Source organism: Theropithecus gelada, chromosome 11, assembly GCF_003255815.1.
Source record: "Theropithecus gelada isolate Dixy chromosome 11, Tgel_1.0, whole genome shotgun sequence".
Taxonomy (NCBI): domain Eukaryota; kingdom Metazoa; phylum Chordata; class Mammalia; order Primates; family Cercopithecidae; genus Theropithecus; species Theropithecus gelada.
Genome location: NC_037679.1, coordinates 944,112 through 970,227, shown reverse-complemented (window position 1 = coordinate 970,227; position 26,116 = coordinate 944,112). Strand labels below are relative to the sequence as shown.

The 26,116-nt window shown below is 33.8% G+C and overlaps 1 protein-coding gene across 1 annotated transcript in view; it reads left to right on the top strand.

The window, feature by feature from the left end:
* The window catches only part of ABCD2 (ATP binding cassette subfamily D member 2), a 67,901-nt gene that overhangs the window by 12,433 nt on the left and 29,352 nt on the right, over positions 1-26,116 (top strand). The window contains exons 4-7 of the mRNA XM_025402778.1: positions 2,580-2,748; positions 3,506-3,600; positions 7,075-7,220; positions 24,292-24,437. Of these exons, the coding sequence (XP_025258563.1) occupies positions 2,580-2,748; positions 3,506-3,600; positions 7,075-7,220; positions 24,292-24,437 (556 nt within the window). The remainder of the gene's footprint in view (positions 1-2,579; positions 2,749-3,505; positions 3,601-7,074; positions 7,221-24,291; positions 24,438-26,116) is intronic.

Genomic DNA, 26,116 nt, shown 5'->3' with positions numbered 1-26,116 from the left:
AAACATATCTTTTCTCTGCCAAAATTGCTGAGTATAATCAAGATTAAGGGCAGCAACTCCCCAGTGTAATGCTGCTAATATCCTTTGTTTTTTATACTATCAATTGTTACTTCTCTTTGTCTCTCTATAGTATGTTATCTTTGTTTTACATTGTAAAGAAACCCTTAGGTATGAACTCCGGAGGCAGAGTGCCTAAATTTTCGTTTTTGCTCCAGTATTTACAAATTATGTGACCTTAGCTCAAGTTCCCTAACGTGTCTGTGTCTCTGTTTCTTCATCTATAAAATGGGGATAATGATAACACTGACTTGTGGGGTTGTTGTGAGCTGATACATGTAGAATATTTAAAACAGCACATATTAAACACTCAATAAATGTTAGCTAATAACATTTCTTATATATCTTGCAAGCTTTTACCTTTCCTTTGTTAAATGGGTAATACCTTCTTACCATTCCGCATTCCTCCTGCAGAGTTTGAGTCTTCCTCTTTTGTGTCCATCTCAGTGTATATCTGATGTTTCACCACATTATAACTGTCTATATTGCCTGCATCACACCACTCAGCTCCTTGAAGCAGGAACTGTCTTACTCATCTTTACATTCCTAATATCCATTTTCATACTTGCAATACTGTATATGGTTAATAAATATTTGTTGACAAAATAATAATAAGACCTGCAGATACCACAGGACCAACGTTAAAATTACTTAATTGAATTCAGATATTATATAATCTTCCCATAAAAGTTATTCTCACTACCAATTACTCTTATGGCTATCATATTAATATAAATTCTAGAACATCATTATAAATTTAGCTGCATATTAAGTCAGCCTTGAATAAACTATATAAAAGAGTTACAAAGGGCTAACAAGCAACTCAATTTTTTAAAAAAGTTCAAATAGTAATGTTGATAATCTGGAGACAGTCTTTGGGATAGATTTGTTGATGTAATAAATTACTTAATATTAAAATTAAATGACAAATCAAGATTTTATTTATCGCACATTAAAACATTGTGCTATCTAAGTTAGAGAAATGATATCAATTAGTTTTTCTAAACTGTCTCCAACTCAACAAATTATTGCATTTTGCCTTATTTTGCTTGAATTGACTTTTAATCATAAAACGTTCACTTCTAAAAATTCTTGTACTGCTGTGACGGCACATGAAAGCACCCACCATGTCTTCTCTGCTAGCACCAGAGGGACCAAATTTCCTTTGTAGAGTTAGGGTTCTAAGACAAATTCCCTGTCTTGTACCCCAAAGTAATTTGTCTACCGGCACATTCTTAGTTTTTTTCAGACACTTCTGCTGTCTTCACACTCCATCATGGTCCACTGATTCATTGCCTCCTGCCTTTCTTGAATTGACCTCTACTTGTGGTTTTGGAATTCTTTTCTATGCAAATATTTATATTTGCCCAGGTTTCACTTGAATCCATATTTTGTTAATCTTTAAATTTGTTTTCCTCTACTTGGCAACTAAGAGGTTCTTCTAGATAACATTAGAAATCATTTAAATAGCTATAACATTAACATACAGAAATGAAATAATAGTGTAATTACAGATCTCTCAGTAGAGATGTGTGGTAGAAGGCTTTTAATAATAATACCTACACATTTACTGCTTACGTTTTGCATACACAGAAATTTTACACAAATGTCGACATTGTTGTATTCTGCAATTTATTAAGAAATATTTATTTCTGAGATATCTTGATTATTCTTGTGCATTCTTGTGCAAGAACTATCCTTAGTTCTTGTGCATTCTTTTTCACTGAGACACATGTTCTTGATAAGAAATGAGTCACCTTTCACAGTACCCTGATAACAAGGTGTTCTTTTAATAGAAGAACAGCAGTAGGTTAACCAAAGTAAACAGCTGAAAGAATAGAAACAAGGCACCATTCCATTGAGCTTTGTGGACTAAAGTAGAGATTTAGCTCATCTTATAATCTTACCTAGAAAAAAAAGAATATATTTAATGTTTTTCTTTGGGCATATAAATCATGTTTGGCTTCAAAAGAAGCTGGATTCTGGGAATTATACTGAAAAGGATTTGAAGCTTTTCATTGAGCTTGCTCTCAATATTGGTATCCTTCCAAATATAGTAATTTTGACAATCAATTTGGCACGGAAATATTCATTTCATAATAGGACAAAAGGTACTTTTCTCCTACTTAAAATCTTCTATTTTAATTAGAAAAAAGATACAAAAAATAAAAGATTATAATTTCATTGAATGACCTTAAGCTTTCCACAAAATTTTTAATTTATTGGAAATGAATTTCATCATGTAAACAGAAGCCAAATCAGAAATTTGACTGAATGATCCTTAACTCTCATTAATATTCTAAAATCTGTGTATTATGTTTTATAATTTCAATCAAACATGTTATGGTGTTATAGTGCTCTTTTGTACTGTCATTTGTTTTAGTTTTCAGATGTATTATATATCTCATGTATAATACGATAGGATCTTCAACATTAAGTCAAGAAACTTATATGATTACATATTTATTTATTTATTGTCTTGGGTCTAGTAACTCTATTTTATCTCTCTGCATTGCTTTCAGGTAACTGAATTAGCAGGCTACACTGCTCGAGTGTACAATATGTTTTGGGTCTTTGATGAAGTAAAAAGAGGCATTTATAAGAGAACTGCTGTCATTCAAGAGTCTGAAAGCCATAGCAAGAATGGAGCTAATGTAGAATTACCGCTCAGTGACACATTGGCAATTAAAGGTATTAAACTCAAGTGCTTTTGTATTTTCCTACATGTAAGTGTTTATCAACAGAACCAAAGTTTAAGAAGATAGCTTTTAGTAGTTACAAGGAACCAACATTTAAATAACCAACATTATTTAAACAGCAATCCCTAATATTAGTGTTGCAATTTGAGGGGTGGTGACTGATATTACCACAAAAACACAGTGTTATGCTACTTTTATTTAGGACACAAATTTCCAAATTATTTTTGGAAACTGAACATATGGCATAATGAATCATTTGCTTTTAAAATTCAACTAACAAATAGAATTCGATCTAATGTCATGTTGTTCTTCATAATACTGTTTCTAAACTTAAGTTTGGTTACATATTTTTTTAAATTGCATTATTCTCTGTCGTAATTCCCTTTTTTGCAGCACTGTGGTTTTTTTTCTATAGAAATGTTAATTCAGGGAAATAGAGTATTTGTCAAAATTAGGGCTGGGTTATTTCAGATTGTATAGCTTTGCTATTGTAATGATGTTGACATTCGATTATTATAAAATAATGTTTCTCAGAAAGATATTCCAAGTAGATGTGTCAATATGTACAAATTTGCATTACATTAAACCTTGCCTCAGGTCTGGATATCTATATTTACATTTGTTTCTGTAATTTACTACTGTGAATTATCTTTATAATTGAAATTACCTGTTAGACTCCATTATAATTTAAGTTATTTAATCAGAAACCCATGATAATGTTTGTATCTTACACTTTTTCTTAATTACAGGAAAAGTTATCGATGTGGATCATGGAATTATTTGTGAAAATGTTCCCATAATTACACCAGCAGGAGAAGTGGTGGCTTCCAGGCTAAACTTCAAAGTAAGATGATATTCAAGAATCTTCTGATTGTTGCCATCACACTAATACAAACAACTCAGAATTCATGTACCTTATGTTAAATACTTGGAGGAGCATTTGGAAAGGGGAAATCAAGAAAGGTATGCACAGTGGCTCAATTACAGAAGCAGTTACTCCTCAGAAAGCAGAGAGAAAAGAGAAATTTGATTTCTACTGCTTTATTGCCAGGTCGAAAATCAAAATTATAGTGCACAAGGTAATTTTGGGGAACAATAGGAAATTTCATCAGAAATTTGTATCTGGAAATAAATTTTCATTTTTTGCCCTATAGAAATTACTTTTTTAAAAGCCTATACTGTAATATATTTACTAAAATATGAATAGATGTCATTAGCAAGTTTAATTTTGTCAGTATACATTCTGTGACTTAAATTTTTAAAATAAATTACATGTACTAATGTACAATTATAATCAGAAGATCTATGGATTGGAATTTAGTTTTTAATTCTGTTGACAATAATTTCTTATTCTTGTGTACTGATTACAAAAACTAAAAAGTAAAAGTATCCAATAAACCTGAGTCTCTGACTTAAGGCATTATAAAATTCAAACACACATTTTGGGATTGAAGCACAAAATAATTTGCTGACAAGTATTAATGACTATAATATAGCAAGTTGAGCTAGGTTCAAACAAAGAAATGATTTGACTTGATAAAATAATTGCAAACATGACAAACATATGCTAATTAATGATTTTAGTATGGACTTTAGTCAAGGTTTAATTATTAAAGATGTATTTGCAAATGTTTTGGGTTACTGAGGGTTGAAAGGAGAGGATGAGTAGCATCGAACAGGGTAAAATCCTGTGTCAGTAAATTTAAAGAAATTGTATTTTAGCTGCAATTTGGTCAGACTTTATTTTTCCATGTATAGACCTATAGGGTGGTCTAATTACTAGGATCTGAACACAAGTACCAATTAGGTACTAATGGCATACATAGAGTATTTAACTATTTATTAATGGTTTCACATTTATAGTTTATGATTTTATAGAGAGGGTTTTTTTTTTGGTCAGGATAGGTTTTATAATATCAACTCTTGTTGCTCTATTTGTTAAATAGTGTACGTGTCTTGAGCTTTGCTTACTAACTACATTAGTGTGGGCATATCACACTCTTTCTGCAGAAAAATATAGAGAAGTTTCTTTTATATAAAATGAACTAAACTAAAAATACTCAATCTAGTGAAAGTATCTTAGAAGATTTGAAGTTGTACAAAGATATGTGTTAGTAAAGTACACTTTCTTCATAAGTACTTATTTCTAACTCAGAGAATTATATTTAAATTCTCAGGTACCTAAAATATAATAGGAAGTTCTGTATCCTCTCCATAGATTGAAAAATAAGTTTCTAGAGGAAAGGATCTCATACCTTTGTTAGCCTTCAGGATTAAAAAATCATTTGCAGGCCAGGCATGGTGGCTCATGCCTGTAATCTCAGCACTTTGAGAGGCTGAGGTGGGCAGATCAGCTGAGGTCAGGAGTTCAAGACCAGCCTGGCCAACATGGTGAAACCCTGTCTCTGCTAAAAACACAAAAATTAGCCGGGCATTGTGGCAGGCACCTGTAATCCCAGCTACTCAGGAGTCTGAGGCACAAGAATCGCTTGAACCCAGGAAGCAGAGGTTGTAGTGAGCCAAGATCATGCCACTGTACTCCAGCCTGAGACAGAATAAGACTCAGTCTCAAAAAATAAATAAATATATATATGAATTTTTAAAAGTTTAAAAATTATTTGCAGAAGAAAAGTTAGTGAGAGACAAAAGAATTCTAAGCATCAGAGAACTTTATGCTGAGAAAATATTAATATTAATGTAGAAAGTCTCCAATTACCCCACAAAATGTGTTAAATTTCTGAGAATTCCTAATAGAGAATGGCCTTATTAAAATATTTTGCCAATGTGCTTTTCACCATGGTATATATGCTTTTAAAAAATCATTTGGAAAATATTTACGCTTCTACAAAATTTAACTTTTCTCTAGTGGAAGCTTTTTCTCTAGTGGAAGAGCACAGGCAGATAACAAATTAATTTTTTCTAGCTTCTTCCTGAGATTTTCTTGGTATGCTAGCAATATAATACTCTTTCATCTTTGAGTTTCAGTATAATATATTCTACATTATTGATACTTGAATATTGGTGTCCATTCTAAACAAAGCTAGATCTACAGCCATCCTATAAATTTCTGATATTTATTTTTTGGGTATCACTGATTATAAAATTTCGTTTGCTCTTGGTAGAAGTAAATATAAATTTTAAATGGTGTTTCTATTGCTTATTCTTCACTATACCCTTTAAATACCGTAATAAGACAACTTCTTCATCCTATTATGTGGAATGGGAACTCATGAAATTTAACAGTTTAAATGTCAATAATAAGAGAAAATAAACGGAATCATCCAATAAATAATAAATAAATAACCTCTATTTTATTTATGAATATTATATATATATTATTCATATATACATAATGTTCTATATGTGTGTGTTTTAATTCATCCCTAGACATGAGACTAAAATACAATCCTCTTTCTTTCCTCTATCCTTGGTTTGTTAAAGGTATTTCCTCCATCTGTGAATAAAGCAGAATTTGAATCATCTTCTCTCTCTGATTATGGGCTTTTGTGATTTTTGTAGCATTTCAGACGGCTGAAGTATAAAACTAAACAACCCAGCTGACTCCTTGGATAACTGTGATTTGTAGCTATTAACTGCAGTTAATTTTCAGTTGTATTTGAATTCAATGTAAATTTAATCCAATATTAATATAAAATATAATGTAATATATTTTTATTTAATTTTTTTTTTCTTTTTTTTTTAGAAACAGAGTCTCTCTCTGTCGCCCAGGCTGGAGTGCAGTGGCCTGATTTTGGCTCACTGCAAGCTCTGCCTCCCGGGTTCATGCCATTCTCCTGCCACAGCCTCCGGAATAGCTGGGACTACAGGCTCCTGCCACCACGCCCAGCTAATTTTTTGTATTTTTAGTAGAAACAGGTTTCACTCTGTTAGCCAGGATGGTCTCGATCTCTTGACCTCGTGATCTGCCCGCCTCGGCCTCCCAAAGTGCTGGGATTACAGGCGTGAGCCACTACATCCCACATTTTTATTTAAATTTTTATGATTTGTCTTATTTCCCAAGCAGTTGTTTTTCTCTATGTGTACGTGGTATCTGATAACAAATTATAATTTTGGAAAGCCAGTGCCCATTTCGAGAAGATTCATTTCCTTTGGAATTGAATTATGTAATGATGCTTTTAGCTTCAGAGAATAGTCAAAAGCCAAACTTTTTCTCAACCCTGAAATATTTTTCCTTGATCTCTTGCCCATTCTGGGTTATCATGTGTTTGAACATTTAAAAAAAAAAATTCACTTTTAGGTGCTGCCAAAAGAAATCATTTTAAACTATTGCAGTTTGTAATTTTATTTCTTACTTTAGGTAGAAGAAGGAATGCATCTTTTGATAACTGGTCCCAATGGTTGTGGGAAAAGTTCTCTCTTCAGAATTCTAAGTGGGCTCTGGCCTGTGTATGAAGGAGTCCTCTATAAACCACCTCCTCAACATATGTTTTATATTCCACAAAGGTAAGTATATCTTTTTACATTACAAGAAACAATGTCCTTTTGCTCTTGAATTGTCTTGATTCCTCAAGCTCCTCAGTTTATATATCTTTAAGAATGTTTTTATTAAGGGAAGCTATTAAGGAAATAAAAATTCACTTAGCCCAACATATTTTATTACTGCTTTGATTGTAATACTCTCTAGGACAATAGCACTTCTTTTCATTTTCACGTCTGTCTAGATGGAATAAATACACAGAGACTGCAGATGTTAGTCTCAAGGAATAACAAGCAGGCTGTTCCAGAGAACGATTAGATTGCCTGAGATGTCAGATTATCTCTTCTCACAGAAAAAAAATAACACCTGGATAAGTATACAGCTCTCTCCATCAAGCTGCATACATTCATATATTCTAAAATTGTTCATTTCTATTTGAGCCTCCATAAAATAGGCTTTACAATTATGCTATATGATTATTTAATGATTTATAACTTTCTTAAGTAAAATTTTTTTACTGTAAGAATGAGAATCATGTAAACATAGAAAAAGAACATTATTTCTTCAGAGCTCTTTAGCTGTCGTCTTCCCTGAGAACAATTAGAAAGGTCTAAAATTAAAAGTTATACACTGAGAATTTGGAATATTCATTGTGGATAAGAGAAGATGAAGTCTGAAGAACTTCCTCATGTTAATTGGACCCAGTAATTTTTCCATCTGTCATCATCCTGGTTACATAGACATTCCATAGGGCACTCCTACTATGTCAGAGGACTGTTTTGTGGAATCTAACAAGCACCTAGGCTGGAAGTATAGTACAAACACAAACATAAAAGTCACATCAAGTATGGTGCTCTCATATGTCTCTTTTGTCCCTGTGCCTTTGCCTGAATGTACTGTACAATCCTGTGTACTGGCCTAATTTTTAGACCAGACATAGTAGTTAGGCAGATGAGGTTTTGTGGACTTTTTTCTTTAAAGTAAGACCTATGGTGGTAGTAGGAAGCTGCCTGGAATATAGGAAAATGAAGAACTGCATTGGCTGAAAATGCTGGAAATAAGCAATGACATAGATATTTGTATTTAACACAAAATAGATAACATCTTGTGACACCAGAAATATTGTCCCTTTCTGTCTATGCTTTCAATTCCTTTGGGAAACATTCTGATTCTGAAAGCTAAATTATACTGCCAAAAGTTTCTGTTTTAGACATTAATATGCTTGGCTGACTACTTTTTTATTTAGGTTAGAAGGCATAGAATTATGAAGAAAATTTTCTATTATATCATATAATTTGATTCTCTCTATGCAAGTAAAAGTACATAAATAAATTAGATATTTTTAGCTATAGTTGTTGTATATAACTTTGACCTGAACAGTATAAGACATTTTCAGAGAATACGAAAGTGAAGAAATTCTAGCCTTTGCTTGCAGAGATACTCGACCATGTTACTTTGCAACAAACATAAATTACTAGGAAACTTTTTCTTAATTAGGAAATTTACTGTTGCCTAAGCAAATAAATCAACCACAATCTAGTTAAGGAGAAAAATAACAATGAGAACTCTACTTTTAAGGCTAAAATGTATTTTAATAATTACAGTTAAAAGTCATTTACCTTGATTCTATGGCTTTTAGAAACATGAACATTTGGGTATATGTTGAAAGTTTTATGGGACCATTATCCTTGCAAAAACCATACGATTTATTTAAATGCATATGTAAACTGAGAATCTAAATGTAGTCTTTGTTTCTTACATTCTAAAAGCTGCTGATTTTTTCAAGTAAATTTTAAAAATAATCTTACATATGTTTATGGTGTAAAAGAAAGCTGCTATGCAATGTATTTCAAAATATTTTTTGGTAGGTAACTGCCTTCTGATATTCTCATTAGTAAATATTATAATCTGGCTGGGTGCAGTGGCTCACGCCTGTAATCCTAGCACTTTGGGAGGCCGAGGTGGGCGGATCACCTGAGGTCAGGAGTTCGAGACCAGCCTGACCAACATGGAGAAACCCCATCTCTACTAAGAACACAAAATTATCTGGGCATGGTGGCACATGTCTGTAATCCCAGCTACTTGGGAGGCTGAGGCAGAAGAATCACTTGAACCCAGGAGGTGGAGGTTGCAGTGAGCTGAGATCACGCCATTGCACTCCAGCCTGGGCAATAAGAGTGAAACTCCACCATACACACACACACACACACACACACACACACACACACAAATATATATAAATATAAATATATTTGTATACAAATATTTATATATTAAAATATATATTATATATTTATATATAATCTAACTTATTGCATTAATTCATAATAATTGAATATAAGTTAACTACTAGTTTAGCAGCAAAAAAATAAAATTTCAATATAGAATTGAGACTTATGTATGAACTTCACAAGTCATAAAACAGACCTTTACAATAATCCGCCTGTATTCACTTTTTGTGATTGAAAGACTTCTGGGTAGAGGATGAATCTCTTTATGGATTGATCAGAATGTATGTTAATTGTTACTTCCATGGAAGAAAAATAGAGTATATTTTGTAAAAGTAGATTTATAATGATGTCATGTAGTGCACAGAAGAAAGAAGTGAACCACTAAGGAAAAGTTCTAATTAACTATATTAGGCAATTTATTTTTTTAACCAAATCTTCACAAAGAATGCTGCTATAGCTCAGTTCATAAGCTTGGAAACCTGAATTCCTAAGAAATTATAAAACCACCTCAATGTTTTCTCAGCTAGTGTTATGTAGTATTTTAGCAGTGTTAATAATAAGAACCAGATAAAAGAAAATCTTGGCTTTCGTTGAAAAATACACACACACAAAAACGTTGGCAGATAAATTAGTTTCAAAACAGCTTCCCCTTATCCTATCTTTATTAATGATGACATATGATCATTAGTGGAGCATCAGATACATTTTTGGAAAGAAATGTTTCATCAAAATGTAGATTAACCATTCTAAATCTATGGAATGGTGTATGTTCAAATGCTTAGTATTTCTCAGCTAATACTTTAAATGAGTATTCTGGAAATTTTAGGCTGTTTGAGTTTCTAAGCCATGTGAATGTACTCCTTAAGGTGATGACTGAAACCCAGTGCTCTCTCCTATATTAGCCATACCTGACCTCAGGAAAAGTCTTTCATTTGGACATAGATCCTGAATTTCTTCTGTCAATTCTTGTTGCAGTTTATCTGTCTTCCCAATCCCTAAGGAGAGATTTGCGATTCCCTGCTCTCACTTTCACAAATCCACTAATTTATGGTCTATTTGTTACTTCCTAATCCCCTGGTAAGTTTCTGTCTTCATCCATGACAGCCCTAAACCCACCCTTTTATTGTTTATTTTGTTCACCTGCTAACAAAATTTTATAGTATGCTAACAATCACCAAAATAATAAATTGGAATATTTAGTGGGAGTTGGGAGTAGAGAGAGAGTGGGAGAGAAGCAACAGAGGAAAGGAGGGAAGGAAGAAAGTTAGATGATAATGGATATTTGCTGACAAAATATATTTTGCTCAGAGCAAAATCTTGCTTTCTTTTGTACTAGTTTTTAAAAATAATACTCCAGAAGATAATTTGCATACATCACATTACAGTCGGGCCTCCGTATCTGCAGCTTCCACATCCTTGGATTCAACCCACCATGAATAAAAAATATTTTAAAAATAAACACTAAAAACACCAACATAACAATAAAAAATCATACAAACAGAAAACCAATGCATAGTATTTGTATTGTGGTAGGTATTATAAGTAATCTAAACATGATTTAAAGTATATAAGGGGATATGTGTAGGTTATGTGCAAATACTATGGCCATTTTATATAAAGGCATCTGTGGATTTTAGTGTTTTCTGGGGTCCTGGAAACAATTCCACCATGGGCACCAACCCACCATGTAATTCTAACACTTATGCTCTTACTACCTACCCTTCCTTGGCAGAAATATCTTGAAAAAGAAATTTTAATCATAATTCTTACTATTCAGACTTACTATACAGACCCAAATACTAAGGCCCACAAGATCTGAAATAGATTCAGGCTTCCCATAATGGTGTACAAAAAGGTAACTTGTATAAACTTCTGCCCATCCATGACTTTGGAGTCTGAGAAGCAAAAGGTTAGGAAAGTGAAAGAAGGATTATAAGTATAGAATTAAATCTGATCAAATTTTTTTTAAAAGAAAGAAAAAGAAAAAGGGGGAGAAATAGCTGGAGTATTGTGCTTCATGTCAGAGAAATACAATTTTTTTCATTTAGTCTTTTTAGGATAGACAATAATTAGGATATAGTCTCATTATGATGTTCATGTATCATTTAGTTATAAATAAAAACATTCACCTAACTGAAATAAAAACCAGAAATAAGTGCCTCAAGAAAGGCAAGAAATGCTATGGATGTTCAAAATGAGGAAAAAATAGAACAGTGTGTCAATTTGACCTGAGTTTTGAAAGTAACTCAGGATTTGAACAGTTGCCATGGATTGCATCAGTTTCTCAAATTTCTAAATAGGTAAGAAATACCACAGATTCAAGTAAGCAGAAGTTTTTGGTTTTTTTGGACACTTTTGGATAGCATACTGTTCTTTCCTACTCTCCTCTAACACATGATGCTGAGAAAAGAAAGCATTTATTAGACTCATCCCCACTAATAAGAAGTCATCAGTACATACTGGAAATAATAGTGCTCATCCTCTCGGTCCTTACTCATTGCTGCGCTGTTTCTTTTAGCTGAAGTTCTTTGATTTAATTTTTTAAGTTTTTTTTAGTACTTTGGATGTTTGCCATTTTCCCAGTCTCTCGCTAAGGAGCTCAATCTGCTCTCTAGAAGTAAGTGACACAATTTTATATATTAAATTGCTTCTGAAAAAGCATAATAAAAGATGACGGTAGCTTTTGCGTCCTCAACACTCATTATTTTTTGTTTCCTTTTTACAGAAGATGTTCTGAAATTATGAGTAACATTTTACTTATCAGCTCAATATGTGTTTACTTCTAGCTATTAACTACTACTTCATTCCCAGGGTTGTATGCTCAAGTACCATGTTACTTTATCTCCTTGATTATATATAAATACTACTTAATAAATAAAGTTATGAATCACATTTTAAAGTTTTATGCAACATAAAAACATTTTATGCAACATAAAAGTCTTAAATTTGATTGTAAGCAGGAATGGTAATATCACTAATTAGATTGTATAGGAAATTAAATATAGATAATAACTTTATTTCTATCTTGTTATGCATGAATAATACATATTAATTATTTTCTGCATAAGTTATGCTAAATAGAGTATTTTTAAGTAATTAAATTGAATTTCAAAGGGATTATAGACTTTACTTAGCATTATATGGAATTTCAGAGCCAGAGTTAGACTATACCAAGTCTTTGAATACAAATCTTCTGTACTCACTGCCTATCATTTTCAGATTAATAAGATTATCTTATTTAAGCATCTTCTTATGATGAAAAAAACCCTACTGTTTTTTATCTTAAATATTTTCTCAGATAATCATAATAAAGTCTCTATTACTTTCCCAATTTTCTGAGGAATAACAAAATATCTTTCTTTATAATTTGTCTTCACTTTTCAAAAATGTCTGTATTCTTAACCGTTTTCTTTTTTCTTTTTCTTTTTTTGAGACAGAGCGTCACTCTGTCACCCAGGCTGGAGTGCGGTGGCGCAATCTCAGCTCACTGCAGCCTCCACCTCCTGGGTTCACCATGGTACCACCATGCACGGCTAATTTTTTATTATTTGTACTGACAGGGTATTCCTATGTTGCCAGGCCTAATCTTGAACTCCTGGCCTCAAGTGATCATCCCACCTCAGCTTCCCAAGTAGCTGGGATTACAGACACCCACCACCAAACCCAGATAATTTTTGTGTTTTTAGTAGAGTCGGGGTTTCACCGTGTTGGCCAGGCTGGTCTTGAACTCCTGGCCTCAAGTGATCCACCCGCGTTGGCCTCCCAAAGTGCTGGGATTAAACGCATGAGCCACTGTACCTGGCCATTGTATTCTTCAACTGTTTTTCTAAGGAAGAAGAGCTATGACATGAAATCTCAGCCTTTACAAGTACTAGTATATTTATGTTTTCTTTGATATCTTTATTTGATATCCATATTTTCTTTGATGGCATTGCCGCTTCTTCCCTTTAATGATATAGTGTGTGTGGTTTAAAAATTACGTGAATTAAAATTGATTTTATCTTGAGAATGTTGTGACCTCTTGAGATAACTGATGGGTCCTCGGCATCTTGAACCAGGATTGAGCGTCTCTAGGGCATTGTTATTTTTTATAATTAACAATGTGTCAAACAATTAGTGTGTGCTAGTCACAGTTCTACATATATTATGTAAGTTTCTTATTTTTCTGTATGACAACCTATAAAGTTGGTATCAGTTCCCTATTTTGTGAGAAAAAGAGGTTTAAGTCCTCCAGTGGATAAATACTGGAGCTAGAATATGAACTCAGGTGTGCCTTACCCTAACGTCATTTTGCCTTATTGGTATCAACAGGGGCATGTGTATGAAAAATTACTACTCTTTATCCTGACCTTGCAAGTATTGCCAGCTAACGTTGTTTTCTTGGTGTGCTGATCTGTACTAATATCAAACTGTGGTTTGGAGGCAGAGGTCTTCACAATCCTGGATGTACAGGGCAATTAAGTCAATTTTAACATACATTTTAGCATAGGTACTTGGCCATCATTCAGATATGTTAAGATGAAAGAAGCTATATTCTCATATGAAAGTGAAATTTTAAAAAATGTAATGGTGTTCAATTCATTTCAAATTGAATTATATTCTCTACTCTTTCCTATTCTTCTAAAATTCATTTCTCTATAAATATTTAAAGAATTTTTCAAAAATAGTCCCTTAATTTTAAATTAGGATTCTTGTTGAGATATAAAACAAGCAAACCTTAATTTTCAGGATGCATTATGGCATAAAAAAATTGTGACTTACCCTTTACGTCATCAAAAAGAGATTGTTTCTTGCAACAGAGTGAAGACTGTGTTTAGTTTCAGGAAGTTCTGCAGAAAGGGCTTGATACATTGACACAACTGTCCTGTGCACTAAGAAGTACTTGCACCAAATAAGCCTTTTGGATATTTTAAAATATGAAGTTCTGGGTTGGGCCTGGTGGCTCATGCCTGTAATCCCAGCCCTTTGGGAAGCTGAGGTTGGATAATCACTTGAGGCCAGGAGTTCAGATTAGCCCTGGCAACATAGGGGGACCCTGTCAATACAAACAATAAAAAACTAGCCGGGCATGGTGGTACTTGCCTATAGTCTCAGCGACTTAAGAGGCTGAGGTGGGAGGATTGCTTGAGTCTGGGAAGTTGAGGCTGCAGTGAGCCATGACTGTACCACTGCACTCTGGCCTGGGCAATAGAGTGAGATGCTATCTCAAAAGAATAAACATAAAAATAAGCCAAAAAAATAAAAACTATGACGTTCCATTTTCTATTGTTTCTATATGAATGACTTCCAAATCCAAGATTTCTTCTTTGTAGGGATCAGGGAACTCTATGTTATATATCAACATTGTTTAACCCACACATATAAAACCAGATGATGACTATTAACTAGAAAGCACATGAGATCAGGTCAGAAGAACTGATTTGCCTCTTTTCTCTATGGAGGAAAGAAAGGGTGCTGGTAAAGTATTCTCAGTAAGATCCTTGCTTTTTTTCTTTTTATCCAAGATCTCAGATTTTAAAAATGAGGATGTGGGCCGGGCACGGTGGCTCAAGCCTGTAATCCCAGCACTTTGGGAGGCCGAGACGGGCGGATCACAAGGTCAGGAGATCGAGACCATCCTGGTTAACACGGTGAAACCCCGTCTCTACTAAAAAATACAAAAAACTAGCCAGCCGGGGTGGCGGACGCCTGTAGTCCCAGCTACTCGGGAGGCGGAGGCAGGAGAATGGCCTGAACCCGGGAGGCGGAGCTTGCAGTGAGCTGAGATCCGGCCACTGCACTCCAGCCTGGGTGACAGCGCGAGACTCCGTCTCAAAAAAAAAAAAAATAAATAAAAAAAAAAAATAAAAATGAGGATGTGGTCTGGAAAAGGATCTAAGCAAGAATCTGGGGAATGCTATTTTAAATATCTTAATCTCATTTTTCCTATAGGTCTCTAGCTTTTGGACCTGTAGATTCTTGATGAATATCTAGCTGCCAAAAGGCAAACAGGGTGCACCTCTTGAGGACAAGGAGTGTGTTTATTTAAGAAAGAGGCAGGTTAGCAGACCACTGGCTGAGTGGAATATGGGTCTATAAAAGCCACTGGAATAAAGGAGGAATGTGATGTGGCTTAATCCAGAGCTTCTCACAGAACTCTATACCTATGTACTGTGCCAATGTATATGTAGGTTACATATCCATTGTCCTGCTGCCCTCAAAGCAAAGAAATCTGGTTTGGGGAATAGGGGTTGTACTGGAACAGACTTTGCCCATGTTGAGTCACTGTTGAACAAACTTTTATAGATTAAATGCTAGAAAAGGCATCCACATGTCTCTGTATAGCACTGGCAGGATCCTAGTAAATATATCGTAATTGTGCAATAAATATCTGATAAGTGATTGAATGAATGAATGAACGTCTCCATAGATTTGGTTTCTACTGCCAAGTCAGTCTGGTACCTTACACTAATTATGAGCAATCTATTTATTTTGCTGCTTGCAGTAGGTATGTTGCAAAATCCTCTTTATGATGAGGATAAATATCTGTCATTTAACATGTCCTTTTTTAGAAAATTATTTTCACCACAAGGAAGGCTTAGTAGCATTGCTGTAGCAAATTGACTTCTATTCCTTACTTTCTGACTGTTAGACTTACAGCCAGGTAACCTTTGTATAAATAACTTTGGGCAGTCAGTTGACAGAAATATAGCTTGTACATTTTAGTTCCTCCTGTGTAGTAGTTGGTACAGTTCAGTTTTTTTTAAATCTTTTAATAAATGTAAACACAAATTTCCATAGCTTTCTATTGCTGGGAAAAATGCTAAAGATACATCTTAAAATCTTTAACTTTCTGAGGGCTCATTTATAAAACTAATAATGAAAACAACTCCCTTCTCACTCAAAAGTTTTTCTCATTTTATGAGTATTATTACATTAAACCATATGGAACTGCAATTTTTATAGGTCAAATATCAGCAATTTAAATGATAATCTGATATAATGATAAATACTCTTAAAGTTGACTTTTAGAGAATTTGCATTTTTAACAGCTTAGCAATACTTTAATAATCCTTCCACTAATTTTATTTATTTATTTATTTATTTATTTATTTATTTATTGAGACAGTGTATCAATCTATCACCCAGGTTGGAGTGCAGTGGCACAATCTTGGCTCATCACAACCTCTGTCCTCAGGGTTCAAGAGATTTTCGTGCCTCAGCCTCCCAAGTAGCTGGAATTACAGGTGTGTGCCACCCACCACACCTGGCTAATTTTTGTATTTTTAGTAGAGACGGGTTTCACCATGTTGAGCAGGCTGGTTTCAAATTCCTGACCTCAGGTGATTCACCCACCTTGGCCTCCCAAAGTACTGGGATTACAGGCATGAGACACTGCACCTGGCCTAATATTATTTTTTTTACTTGGAAATAAACCTTTTCCCTGCTCTTAAGAGGCTATTCTCATCTCTATTTTGGAACCTAGAAATATCTTATCCAAAAGATATAATTTAAGTAATAGTAAATGTCTATTTTCACTTGAATATTTCTTATTATCACATTTTTTTAAAGAATATTATAAATGACCCAAATCTAGTTCTTTCTATGCATGAAAAAACCTGATGCCATGATTGGCTCCAGCATGTATAGTTATACGAATTATTGTTAGCTAAATTTTATGCCTTTCAGATTGCTAACTTCTTATTGCTATGACAACACAACAGTACTTAGTGGTACATTATTCTTAAACTTAACACATCTCATGCCTTAAATACAGTTAACATTGTTGAAAAATTTTTATCACTATTGTTCCAATTAAATTTTATACTATTATTTTAAGAATTTTGTTTCCTCTGTATATAGACCTTTCATGTTACACTTTCCTCCTCTGGATTTGAGTTGGTCTTTTGCTCTCAACTTAAGAAATATTTAGAATTTTGTGTCATTCAGAGGCTCCAAGCACAAAGATATAACTAACACTTCTCAATGCTTTCCCCTTCTTTGTAGCTTTGTCTTAGAGAATAATAAAAAAGTAACTCTAACAAACATCAACACATTTTACCAAAAAAGTCATCACTGTCAGATTACTTAAATGTTAATGCAGAAAAGTGGGAATATAATGCAAAGTATAAAAGTACCTTGAGACATTAGTAACACAACTATAAAAAAACCATAATCATGGGGAATGAATTTTATCTCAAATAATTTTACTATTGTAACTGAATTTTAACTCTGTATACATTTGAAAGAATTTTAGATTCCCAAGAAAAAACAATTATTATAATTGTTTAAATAAGGATTATTTGTTAAATGATCTTTGACACCTATGGATTTATTCTGCTTTCTTTTCCATAACATGTAGAGATGATTCTGGGTTTTACTTACAGAAAGTAAATTAAAAATAGTCAATGTTTCTTTTTTGAAAGCTACTAATTAGGAGCAATCTGACCATTTCTTCTGTTGCTTATGTTAGATATGTTGCATGATCTCCTTTTTAATGAGCCAGAGCCAGTGAGCCAGTAACATTGTGATGTGGTAATTGACCTACCTGAAATATTTAGAAGATTACCTGAATAGGTGTATATATCTGGAAAGGAAAGTTTAGTAAAGGGCACTTTGAGTGCTTATCTATTATGTATAACTTTGGTAGGACTACAGAAACGAACTGACTCAAAATGTTAAATTCTAGACCTTTGAGCTGGAAAGAGAATCACATGCAAATTAATTATATAAACATTGGATATAGGGTCCTCCATTTCCTTGTGTTTTCAAATTGAGTAAATGTCATCCCGAATTTTTTTGACACAGTCTCCCCAGAGAATTCAGTGGTGGCTTAAACATTATAATAATATTTTAAAATCATTATATTAATAATACCCTAAGTGTCATTAGTTGCTATGTACATCAAACATATATAGAATGTATTATTTTCACCATTTCACATGATCATAAAACAATAATTGACAGAAAATTGAAATGTAATAAAACAATATTTGATGAGTCCTCCATAAATATATAAGCTTATGAATATTTTTATATATATTCATCAACATTCTCATTCACATCAGTTTTCAAAGTGAGCAATTTTTATAATTTGCTACATTATTTAAATAACAATAGCTCAGATAGGGCCGGGCGCAATGGCTCATGCCTATAATCCCAGCACTTTGGGGGGCCAAGGCGGGCAGAATACGAGGTCAGGAGATCAAGACCATCCTGGCTAACATGGTGAAACCCTGTCTCTACTAAAAATACAGAAAATTAGCCGGACGTGGTGAAGGGTGCCTATAGTCCCAGTTACTCGGGAGGCTGAGGCAGGAGAAAAGAGTGAACCCGGGAGGCGGAGCTTGCAGTGAGCCGAGATTGTGCCACTGCACTCCAGCCTGGGCGACAGAGCGAGACTCTGTCTCAAAAAAAAAAAAAAAAAAAACCTCAGATAACAAATAATGTGGGCACATTTGCAGTTCTTTTAGCATCATATTATGACTTGGCATTCTATTGAAATCTTGTCCTGATTACATTTTTTTAAAAGGTAGCTAAATTTTTTTCTTTTTTTTGTTTTGGTTTGATTTGTTTAATTACAGGAGTATATATTTAAGATATTATTAGGCTTTTATAAATTCAATAAGAAATTAAGCATTGCAAAACCATAATTTAATTATTTTGCTTTGCCTTATAATTAAAATCTCTTATGAGAAAAATGTCATATCTGTTCATTAAAGAAAACTGTCTGATTTCAAAAGGCCCTAGGAAATTAAAAATAGTATTAAACTAAACTTTTGAAGAAATTACACAGTTTTGCTTCTCCAAATTCCTGTTACAAAGAAAACACTTGGCATCCTGAAACATTTTGATACTTTTGAGGCCCCATAAATTGCTCCAGTAAACTATTAATACATGGTGTTCCAAGTAGTTTTTTAAAAATGCTTCTAGGTGAACGAGGTATTCTCATGAGTACTTAACAGAATATAATCTAAAATCTACATATCTAGGTACTTAATTCTTAATCATGTCAAGAACAATAAAAATTTACTATGGAATAAAAACCACCAGTATCTTGTCTGGCTTAATAGAAATCTTTTTTATTCATTCTTTTTTAAGATGTTACATTTTCGCCTAAGTAGAGAACATAAGCATAAGTAGAAATGAACTTATTTGTCTTCATAATGCCATTTATTGAGTGCCTACTATGTGCCTGTACTATAATAAGTGATCTGAGTACATTGCTTCACTTAGCTTCATAAAAACCCACTCCTTCATTTAGTCCTCATAACAAATGAAATTATTAAAATAAGTTGTTTTACAAATGAGGTACTAGTTTGGAATTTGGGTGATATTACAATGAATCCCCAGAATCATTTCTCCAAAACCAGTTATCACAATCATGATTCTATAGTGCTTGCTTTTTCTGAAATATAGATATAAAACCGAATTTCATTGTCAAATATGCCAATTAATCAAATTTTCTGGTAGAATCCTATAGAAACGCATGTGAAATGAATGCACTGATGTATTTTTATCACTGTGGTCTCAGTTGTGTATTGTGTCATGGCTACTCTTGGGACCTAATAACATAGGGGTTTTATGCTACAGGAGGAGAATATCTGTGCTTCTGGTTCATATTAAGTTGGAGCTGATGTCACCCTGGAAGGCAGCAAAAGAACTCTCCCCTGAGATTCTATGTATTTCTTCCTCTGAGTAGACTCAGAGTACCTAATTAAAACTGTTCAGTGGCTCTAATGACTAATTTCTATTTTATGCTATTATTATATGATATTAATTTAAGATAATGTCATATTATATGAGTGCTTAAGACAATCTACCCAAACAAATAACTATGTATCCTATTTTTTAAATAAAGTTAGACTGGAGAGGAAAAAATAAAGAACAGGGCAGGAGGGAAAGCCTTGGAGAGAGATATGATGCAAGAAATGTGACCAGAAATGGTATAGCCACTTTGGAAAAACAGTCTGGCGATTTCTCTAAAAATTATATGCTTCAGTATTTTCATTCATTGGCATATATCCATCATTCATAACACAAAAAAGTGAAAACAACTGAAATATCCCTCACCCAATGAGTGGATTATTCAAATATGGCCTACAGTGAAATATTATTCAGCTAAAAAAAAGGAACCGTTACATGCTACAGCATGGATGAACCTGAAAACATTATACTAATGGAAAAAAGGCAGTCACAAGGGACTGCATATTGTATGGTTCCATATATTTGAGATGTCCACAACAGGCAAATCCATGGAGACAGAAAATAGATTAATGGTTGCCAGGGGTTGAGAGGAAGGAGGAATAGGTAATGTCTGCTGTTGGGTATGGGGTTTTTTTCTGGAGTGAAGAAAATGATCTGGAATCAGTGGTGATGTTTACATAACCTTGCGAATACACTAAAAACCACTGAATTTTATGCTTTCAAAGGGTGAATTGTATAATATGTGAACTATATCTCAATTTAAAAACAAGATCAGGCCAGGCGCGATAGCTCACGCCTGTAATCTCAGCACTTTGGAAGGCTGGGGCGGGCGGATCACGAGGTCAGGAGATCAAGACCATCCTGGCTAACATGGTGAAACCCCATCTCTACTAAAAATACAAAAAATTAGCTGGGCATGGTGGCAGGCGCCTGTAGTCCCAGCTACTCGGGAGGCTGAGGCAGGAGAATAGCATGAACCCCGGAGGCAGAGCTTGCAGTGAGCCAAGATTGGGCCACTGCACTCCAGCCTGGGTGACAGAGTGAAACTCTGTCTCCAAAAAAAAAAAAAAAAAAAGACCAGAGATTCCTTATATTTGTAATGATTTCATTGCAAAATCTTCTTATATGAACATACACATGTACGAGTAAAATACAAACATTTTGAATTCAAATAATAATTAAATATATTATAAAATAAGCTTGTGCTGTCTATCCTTCAATCTAATGGCTTGTGTACCATAGGAAAATAGGTAGATATTGTGTACCGTGGGAAAATAGGTAGATAATTCATCCATAAAACACATTTTGTATTTTAAAATCTCTCCTTCTCTTTCTCTGTCCAGGCACACACACACAATATACACCTTATATTTTTTAATCAATTTGCAGTAATCATAAATCTTTACCCCTAACTAATTTAGGGTATGTTTTCAAAGAATAGGGATATTCTCTTAGGTAACTACAGTATACTTATCAAATTAAGGAAATTTGACATTGATATAATATTAATATCTAAAGTACAGTCCATATTCAAATTTTGGCAATTGTCATAACATTGTACTTTAGAGCAACTTGTTTTTCCCAATGCATTGTCTTGCACTGCATGTAGTTGCCATGTCTATTTATTACAGTTTGTTTTATTCAGAAGAATTTCTCAGCATTTCTTTATTTTTTATGACATTGATATTTTTAAAGAGTGCAAGACTACTGCATTTTTTTTTTAAGAGAATACCTCAATTTAGGTTTGTCTGATAGTTTCTGCATGATGTGATTCAGGTTATGAACTTTTTACAGAAATACTACTTGTGTTAGTTTCTAAGGGCTACAAATTACCGAACACTTGCTGGTTTCAACAACAGAAATTTATTTTCTCACATTTCTGAATACCAGAAGTCAAAGTATTGGCAATCCACACCCTCTGAAGTATCTTGGAAAGAATTATTTCCTGCCTCTTTTCCAGCTTCTGGTGGTGCCAAGCATTCCTTGGTTTGTGGCACCATAACTTCCATCTCTGTCTCCATGTGGCTTTCTTTTCTTTCCTGGGTTTCTTCTCATTTGATAAGGGCATTTATTGGATTTAGGGCTCATCTGGTTAATCCAGGATGATCTTGTCTCAAGAACTTTAATTAAATCTGCAAAGACTCTGTTTCTAAATAAGGTTTCATTTACAGATATGGGGGGGGTCTGGATTAAGATGGATCTTTTTGGGTCCACAATTGAATTTATTGCATTGTTGAAATGATGTATGCTTCACAAAGGATAATATTAGAATGTTCCAGATGTAGATAGGACTAGAATTTTTTTATTAAAAATCATAAATTCATACTGATACTCAAATTCAAATTAAATAGTAGAGTTTTTCTCTTGCCTTCCCACATAGTATGTTTGTGTCTTTCTTCTTCCACAGAGAGAACCCTTGCTCCTAACATTACCAAACCATTTATTTACTTAACCAATCCTACAATACACATAAAATGGTTTCAGAATTGCTACCCCTATATCATTACCAAAGATAAATTTGCAAGTAAGCTTCAAGATTTCCACATGATTCTTTCTGTCTTTGACTGAAATTATGTAGCCAAGTTCAAAAGTCACATGGATTAATTCATCCCCACCTCCATCCCCCTCGCTGTGTGGTTACTTTATCCTTTGGATATACTGTTCAGTTAAATTGTTTCTGTTTGTATTCAATTTTAAGATTTCTTCCTTCATTCTTGTTGGTTTAATTTTGTTTATTTATTGAATAGTAACACTTTGAGGGATTCCAAAAGTAAAAACTTTATTAATAGAAAGGATACTTAGGCCTTTTCCTGCCTGTCCATTCCACCTTGTTCCTCCCACCTCCTGTAGCTAACCAACTTCACTAGTTTCAGGTTTACTCTTCCTGTGTTTCCTTTTTTAAATATAAATGGGTATGTCTATACTTCATTTTGCTTTCTTTTTACATAGAAGTGGTTCTCAACTGGGAAGATTTTGTCCCCCAGAGATATTTGGCAATATCTGGAGACAATTATTTTTGTTCACTACAGGAAGGGGTGCTACTGACATCTAGTGGGTAGACATCAGGTATAATGCTAAACATCCTACTATACACAGGGTAGCCCTCGACAACAAACAATTATCTGGTTCAATAAGCCAAAGTGCCGTTGTTGAGAAACCCTGCTATAAGTCTACTTTTGCATTTTGCTTTTTAACTTAACAATATATTATAGAAATCACTTTATATCAGTTTGTAGAGGTTTTCCTCATCCTTTCTTTTATAGCTGCATAGTGGATGTACTATAGTTTATTCCATCAGTCTTCTTTGTATGGGTATTTATGTTGCATTTCAATATTTTGCTATTACAAATAAGTTGTAATGAATAACTGCATGCATCTTTTTTTGTATTTTTAGAAGTATATTTTCAGAGTAAATTCCAAGAAGTGGGTCAAAGGGCAAATGCTCTGTCAGTTTTCCAAATCCCCTCTGTAAGAGTTGTATGATTCTGCATTTTCACTGTAGTATGAGAACACTCCTTTACCCATAGGCCTGTCAGTGGAGTGAGTTATCAAGTTGTCGAATTTTTGCCAATCTGAAAAGCAAGAAACTCAATGTAGTTTTAATTTGTGTTTTTCTTACTATGAATTGCATTTTTTTGTTTTGTTTGTTCAGATTGCTGGGTCAAAACCCAAATTGCATAATATGTAACCCAAATAATTATAGATGAATTACAGAATCAATATTTATCAAATACAGTGAAACAAAGTATATACAGTATTTTTCTGCTGAAAATGTTAAATGTGGCTGGGTTCTGTGGCTTACAAGTGTAATCCCAGTGCTTTGCGAGGCCAAGTTAGGAGGAACCACTTGAGGCAGGTGTTTGAGACTAGCTTGGGGAAACATATCAAGACCCTGTCTCTACAAAATATAAAATAAAATAAAATTTTTTAGAAAAAAGAAATGTCAGATGATTTCTTAGAGAAGCTTTTCTTGTGTCCATGTGCCAGTAAGTTTTTATGTAAACATAATTGTATCGTTTAGCAGTGCCTGAGGGAGAAGTACTCATCACCAGGTAACAAATATCATCCTGGAAATGTAGTGTTTAAAGTCTTCACTGATGTTTTCAGACTACCAAGATGTCACACTGAGTAAGTTATCATGACTTTCCACTAGGATTCTTGTGTGCTTGGTGTTTTACAGGCCATATATGTCTCTTGGAAGTCTTCGCGATCAAGTCATTTACCCTGATTCAGTGGATGATATGCATGATAAAGGTTGTACAGACCAAGATCTGGAATGTATCCTACACAATGTCCATCTCTATCACATAGTTCAAAGAGAAGGAGGTAAAGTCCATCATTCTTTTTTAATGCATTTAACTTCACTTTTAAAAAGTAACCTTGGGTATATATTTAGTGTGTGGTTTAATTTGAATGTATGCTATAATCGGAAATAAGCACATAAGTGTAAAGATGGAGTTTTATTGCTGTTCCATTATTTGTATTTCTTTTTCTGCTTGTGTAATGCAACACATTAAGTTTTTATCAAGTCTCCATGTCAGTGCAGCTAACATTTAAAAAAAGCTTTTTTCTTCTATATTTGAATGTACAAAGTCCCTGAGGCCATTGTCAGTCTAGATGTATGTAAAGTCTGTGACAGAAATATTAGCCTTACAAGCCCTCAGCTTACATTAAATTAAATAATTTGAGAAGTAGATACCACAGAACTTATTTTTTTTTGGTTTCAGACCCACAATCTTACCAGTATCTTTTTTTTTGCTCTCAAGCAGCACACAGATAATTAAAGTCAGAAACTTCTGTATTGTGTTTTTTCAGCATAAAACATTTTTGAAAGAGTATAAATAACATTTGTACATATAAGCTTAAAATAGAATTATTGTCTAATAATACTCTCTGTGTTTAGTGATACTTTCAAATAATTTAATAATAATAATCTCACTTTAGCTAGAGCAGTCAGGCAAGAGAAAGAAATAAAGGGCATTCATATAGGAAGAGAGGAAGTCAAACTATCCCTGCTTGCAGACACATGATTCTATATCTAAAAAGCCTCATAGTCTCAGCTCAAAATCTCCTTCAGCTGATAAACAACTTCAGCAAAGTTGCAATATACAAAATCAACATACAAAGATCACTAAATTTCTATACACCAAGAACAGCCAAGCCAAGAGCCAAATCAGGAAGACAATCTCCTTCACAATTGCCACAAAAAGAATGAAATACCTAGGAATATAGCTAACCAGGAAGGTGAAAGATCTCTACAATGAGAATTACAAGACACTGCTCAAAGAAATCAGAGAAGACACAAATGGAAAAGCATCCCATGTTCATGGATAGGAAGAATCAATATCATTAAAATGGCTATGCTGCCCAAAGCAATTTACATATTTAATGCTAGTCCTATCAAACTACCAATGACATTCTTCACAGAACTAGAAAAAAACTATTTCAAAATTTATATGGAACCAAGAAAGAACCTGAATAGCCAAGGTAATCCTAAGCAAAAGGAACAAAGCTGGAGGCATCATACTGCCCCACTTCAAACTATACTACAGGTCTGCAGTAACCAAAACAGTATAGTACTGATACAAAAACAGACACAGAGACCAATGAAACAGAATGGAGACTGCAGAAATAAGGCCGTACATCTACAACCATCTAATCTTCAACAAAGCTGAAAAAATAAGCAATAGGGGAAAAGACTCTCTATTCAATAAATGGTGCTGGGATAACTGGCTAGCCATATGCAGAAGACTGAAGCTAGACCCCTTCTTTATACCATATACAAAAATCAACACAAGATGGATTAGAGACTTAAATGTAAAACCCCAAACCATAAAAACCCTGGAAGACAACCTAGGCAATACTATCCTGGACATGGAAACAGACAAAGACTTCATGACAAAGATACCAAAAGCAATCACAATGAAAGCAAAAATTGACAAGTGAGATCTAATTAAACTTAAGAGCTTCTGCACAGCAAAAGAAACTATCAACAGAGTACACAG